General features: G+C 41.1%; 1 protein-coding gene across 7 annotated transcripts in view; it reads right to left on the bottom strand.

Annotated features, from left to right (window-relative positions):
• LOC116849566 (octopamine receptor beta-3R-like) overlaps nt 1-6,055 on the bottom strand; it is a 163,532-nt gene that overhangs the window by 40,598 nt on the left and 116,879 nt on the right. For 4 of the 7 annotated variants that reach the window (XM_032826844.1, XM_032826845.1, XM_032826846.1 and 1 more), the window contains one exon: nt 3,887-4,199. The exons of the other annotated variants lie outside the window; for them this stretch is intronic. In XM_032826844.1, coding sequence (XP_032682735.1) covers nt 3,887-4,199 — 313 coding nt within the window. The remainder of the gene's footprint in view (nt 1-3,886; nt 4,200-6,055) is intronic. 7 annotated transcript variants of the gene reach the window in all.

The following is a 6,055-nucleotide window of genomic DNA, read 5'->3' as shown; positions in this document are numbered from 1 at the left end:
TCTCCCCGCTTTCCGCGAAGTGCAGCCTTCGCTCGGGCAAAATTGCACCGCGGAACGATGGCGGACGGGGGCGGGTTGCCGCAGAAGTTCGCAAACGAGATCTCGTTTGTCGGTCGCGCGCGGATAAAGGCGGCCTCTCCTCTCGAGAGGAATTTCAAAAGCCGCGCGATTTACGTAACAGTTCGGAGAAAACCGCGGCGATCCCGCCCTCCGCACGCGACGACGTTTTTTTCCCACACGCGAGGACATATTTGGCACAGGTGTTCGTAAATTGGCAATGAATTTGCCCGCGACTTTGCACACCGGTCGACGAACGATCGCGCGCCTGTGTGGGATTCTATTTGTAAATAAACAGCGGAAATTGCATTTCTCATATCGGACGTCCGCTATCGCGTCGTCACGCTGCGCACCAGAACGAGTGTCACAGATAACCGACGATTGGGTGGGGGAGGGGGGGATTCGGAGGGCGACGGGACTGTCCTTCGGCTTGAGGGACTTCTTGGGCGAATTCGAAGTCAAGCCGTCGTCAGCGAAGATTCAATGGAAAACCGATACTCGGTGTCGCACCCTTTTACCTTTTCGATAAGAGATATAAATGGAATCTTTCGGCGATTTTTCTTAGCCGTTTTTCGCAATATCGAGTCGTTTCGCGCGACGAGAGCAAGGTCGCCGTTGTGATGTTAGGTATCAGGTTGAAAAGCTCGATGCTCGATGAGCGGCATTTCACGTAGGTCGAAGTGTCCAGCGGCCAACACTCTGCCAGTTTCTCGACGCTGTTGCGTGAGTATTATCAAATATTGAAAACTGAAAAGGCACAAAATACCTATACGTAATTAACGAATAAAATTAATGAGTAATAAATAACGTTCCCATACATCTTAATATCTGATAGAATCCGTGCAAGAGTGGCGAAAAAATGAGCAGAGTGCTGGCTACGACTCCCCAAGTAGGAAACAAGATTTGTTGAGTGTATTTGTCCTAAGAATTTGCTATCGACGCAAAATAATGTATTCTTAGCAAATTTATTTGCTATTGGAGCAAAACTGCAACTGCTTATATAAATCCATCATGGTTCTTACAGCAAAATAATTTATATTATAGATTCAGCAAATTATATCCAGCAAATAGTGATTAGTATTCTTAGCAAATCTCTTTGCTGTTCATATAATAACGAAAAGATTTTGCTAGACTAACAGAAAATTTACTAGGCCAGCAAATTATTTTTCTTTTATAAATAAATTTTCAAATGTTTTTAATTATATAAATATACATCTCATGACGTTTTACCTTATATGGGGAAAAAAACTATTGAAAATTGATTTGTGAGATAGGTTTATTTTGCAGAAATAAACTTTTATCCCGCAAATAAATTTTCGAAACTTTTTTCCTCAATATAGATATAGCATATGAAAAAAACAAAGTTTGTTTTAATCAACAATTAACCACATTAAACTAATTAATCAATTTCTAATGGGATATAAATGATTCAAAAACTCCGATCGAAATTATCAAAATTCTGTTTAAATTAGTCTAAAAACTTGATAATTTAAATATGGGTTTCGGAATCGTTCATATTTTCACAGTAATTTATATTACAATCTCAAAATATAGCTCAGCGCGCGCGCTTCACAGACGATATTGTGAGGAAAAATATAAAATTTTAACGTAATTCTTGCTACAATATTTTCTCCGTGTAGAAGTGGAACGATCCACATGTATATGAATTATAGAAAGTTTCGGTAAACTTTGAGCCGTCTGAATGAAGGGATCCTTACACAGAGTATTTATCCTCGAGGATTTCGGTAATTTGGGCGTAGAATATATATCAGCAGCGTCGGTAATGAACGTCAGCCTCGTCCTTGCCGTGCGCGGAATCGCGCAACATCGATAATTTACACAACTCGGCTACGTTGCCCGAGGCGCCTAACGAATTTCCGCCACGAGGCGGCCTGCGAGAGGGAGAGAGGTGAAGGAAAAGGAAGGGTTATCGTTATCGTTATCGTGAAATCAGTCGCGACGGAGCCCGTGCTCTTAATCACCTCCGTTCGAGCGCGAGGCCGAATTCCTCGTAATGACGCAATAACGACCGAGCGTATCATTTTAGCGCGCCGTGTCATTTGCGACGGCGGGCCCCTCGACGTGAGGTTTCTCCTCGGATCGATGATTACACGGTTGCGGGAGACGGATTCGACGTATCGGACAGACGGAGGGCCGCCGGCGAGTAATAATCTTTTCGCTTTGTGCGCTTCGCCGCATTGAAGCGCCTGCTTTCGCGAGAAATGGCCGCCGAGAGGGAAAATGCAATCGAATTCTCGCCACCGCCGCTCGGTTTCACCGACGATAATTGCGGGGCCGTTTCACGCGCGACCTCGGTTACGCTCCGGCGATCTTCGCCGTGCACTCGCCGCAAAAAAAGCGCCCACGAGGACGTCTCCTTGTTCCGGTTTAGCCGTTTCCGCCGTGAACGCGTCGTCTGCGGACATTCGTGATCTCTGTTGAAGGGCGGGTCGTATCGCTTTTTAACCCTGGAACCTTGAACATGGATAAAGTTCACGTCGTTTGGAGTGTTTCAGCCGAAATTGCTGACAGTAAGGCGTAGATGGTTTTCGGGGATTTATCTAGAATTTATCCCGACTCTTCAAACGAAACGACGACCGAATTTCCCCGACTTCACTTTCCATTCGCGCTTCCGTGTCGAGTTCCATTTTCGACTCTCTCGATTATCCTTAAGTATACATCGAGAACGAACATCCCATCTCGCATAGTCGCCCTCCAAAATTCGAAACCTCGAGAAACTTCCTCGAGCACTCCGTGTCGTTACCTCTAGCTCTTCTCTCAATTTTTTCCCCTTTGAAAGAAAGCTTCCGACTTCTCCGTTTTTCTCTCTTTCTCTCCCCCGCGCGCGCGTATTTTTTCCGTTTAGGGCCCTGACACGCAGAAGAAAAAGTAAGCAGTAAAACTTGAGCAGCAAGAAGATTGGTCACAATCACAATGAATTGTTCTTGAGCCGTAAGAAAAATCATCGACTGTGCTCGGTCAATTTTCCTTGCTGCTCAAAGAACCCCGCACAAACCTTATGGAAATTGAATTTCGGTCGAATTGGCTGAAGATTTGATATGTTATAGATCTTGTCGTCCTGATAAAAAGTCTGCACAGGTACGATCCCCTGCAATGAACCGTTTGACCTCTACGAGGCGTCATTTTTCAAAACAGGCTAATACTACAAAATCTTATTTTCAACAGATACGGTGCATTCCTACATCATTATTTGTACTTTCCATGTATTCTTTTAAGTAAAAAGTTATAAGGATATTATTGACTTTATTGCTTCTTACAAAAAAGTTCTAAAGATATCGATCGGTTAATAACTTGATTTTAGAGATTTAAGTCAATGCTGTGTTGCTTCATGTCTAGGGCGGGAAAAGAAATAGACACAATCGTAGGGTGTATGCAAAGAACCGCTTTATTTATATTGAGTAGGCCGTGCGTTGTGAGAGGTGAGGGGACTCACAATAATCAAGCACTCTGACTTTTGTGAAGCAATCAAGTCAATATAACTTTCCTTTTTATCCTTATAACTTTTTACTATAAAAAAAAATGTATAGAAAGTACAAATAATGATGTAGAAATGCACTGTATCCGTTGAAGATAAGATATTGTAGTTTTAACTTGTTTTGAAAAATGACACCTCGTAGAGATCAAACGGTTCATCAAACGGTAGAGGGTCGTATCTGTGGGGACTTTTTATCAGGACGACAAAATCTACAACATATGAAATCTTCAGTCAATTCGACCGAAATTCAATTTCCATAAGGTTTGCGCGGGGCCCTTTGATTGCTCGCGCTTCTCCGCGTGTTCCCGGCCGTCACTCGCACGCGACACTCACCGTTCTCGACGTTGAGCTCCGCCGCGGAGGCTCGGTACGAGAGCGGCGGCCTGCCGTAGTCACTGGCGTCGCTGGGGTGCAGCAGCAGCTGGTGCGACGTCCTCGAGTGGTGTCGGGAACCACCGGAGGAGCGGCGCGCGTGAACCGCGCTGTTGAGCACCGTGCTGCTGGACGCCCGGCTCAGGGCGGCGCGCTGTCTCACCGCCTCCTTGTAGATCTTGCAGTACATGACTATCATGACGACACCCGGGATCCAGAAGGACACGAGGGAGCTCACTATCGCGTACGGTCGGTTCACCACGAAAGCGCACACCTGCGCGCAAGAAAAAAAGAGCACGAGCTTTCAGATCGGCACGATCTGTTCGTTGTTCGCCAGGAGCTCGCGAAAGTCGCCGCGACTCGAGTTCTGATGTCGAGTCTTTGAACTCGAGTCAAAGCACGGACGGAAGCCGGCGCGTTGGCACACCACGTGCGCCGTCGTAATTTCCGTTGAAACTCGCCTTTTCCTTTTTTCAGACAAATTTCTTGCGTCTTTCTCTTCGTGCCAAATCTTACATAGCAGATTTTTCACAGTCTGATCAATATCTAGTCAAATTTTTCAAGAATATCGTGAATTCTGACTCAAAAATTTATAAAGTTCCAAATTAGAAATGTAATTTTTTAAATGATTAATTCTAGGTAGGAAACTCGAATAGATTCCGTTCATTGTTCTCTTCTGGAAAATTTTCTCGTAGATATCCTCCGGTTTTTCAATTCAGTTTAAAAAGTTTTTATGAAACGAAAATGTTTATGTTACGTACAGCCGTAAAATAATTTAAACAAAAAAGAACATATGCCTCATTTTTATCACAGAAAAAGCATCACAGTTTATTATTTAAAAACAATATAATGTTTTAAATTAATTTTATCTCTTTTTAAGTAAAGAAACCAATTTTCTGTTACTAGTCTTAAAAAATGTCTAATAATTAAAAGATATCGCGATTAACATACATAATATTAATTTTTTATTGTATCAGATTGAGTAGTATGTATAAAAATGTGATTTTTCTTATTTGACTCTATAAATATGTATCGATTTTACTGAAAAAAATTCGCGAATTCTCACAATATTTTCGTTTCAGTTCTGAATGAGAGAGGCCACATGTTCAGAATAACAATAAAATTTTCAGTTAGTACTATAAAACTATAACTTTTTTGAGGGGACAAATTTGATCATGTTGAACGAAGTTTGTTTCGAAAAAAGCCCTGAAAATTTTTCATACGGGACGTCACGACGTTAGCTCACTTGAAAAACCGTGTAAAAATTTCATCTCTGAAACAAGAATCGAAATGAAATTTTAAAAAATAATAGAAAAAATGATACGTGTAATGCAGCTACGCGCCTGCATCCAATCGATTGCCTTCCGGCAGTGTTAAACATTAATCGGTTAAAATGTTAGTTGAGTAGAATAATGGGTGAATCGATAAGCAAACCTAATCAATCGTCATATCAGAAAATGACGTAATCGATCGATGAAATTAATTATTAATCAAACTTTACTCTGATTATACACTGATTATTTATCAGTCAATTAATCTATTCATTTTCCATGAAAGACGTAAGAACCAACCTTGGGCGTAGGGTAGATAATTACATTTGCAACGACTTTGCTTACAACTTAATAACTTTTCTGCGTATAAATATATACATTATTTTTATAATATTTTTATATAGTATTAATTCCATATATAATACCTCATGTATACTATATATACAATATCTATATAAAAATATATATTAAATAATATATATTATCATTGAGAAAATATATTTTTCTTTTATCTAATTATCATTGAGAAAATATATTTTTCTTTCATCTAAAGGCTGCACTTATATGAGAATATGTACAATATTAAAAAAATATTGCATACATCATTCCTTTTTTAAATTAGTATGTATAAAGTGTGACAACTAGAGCTATAGATTTCCCTACATGACGATTGATTCATGTTGATGATTGATTTGCCGATTATTTTAACCAATGAAAATTTTACTCGATCGACGCCCAACACTGACCTCCGATCGCGGGGCTCCCGGCGAACCTGCTTGCGCGCGGGTTTGCTTTCTCTCTCTCTCTTTCTCTCTCTCTCTCTCTCTCTCTCTCTCTCTCTCTCTCTCTCTCTCTCTCT

The sequence above is a fragment of the Odontomachus brunneus genome, unplaced genomic scaffold (assembly GCF_010583005.1).
Source record: "Odontomachus brunneus isolate Ranch 3 - 2012 unplaced genomic scaffold, Obru_v1 Obru_scaffold_118, whole genome shotgun sequence".
In the NCBI taxonomy this organism is placed as follows: domain Eukaryota; kingdom Metazoa; phylum Arthropoda; class Insecta; order Hymenoptera; family Formicidae; genus Odontomachus; species Odontomachus brunneus.
Note: the sequence above shows the minus strand (reverse complement) of the source record. Positions and strands in the feature narration are given on the sequence as shown.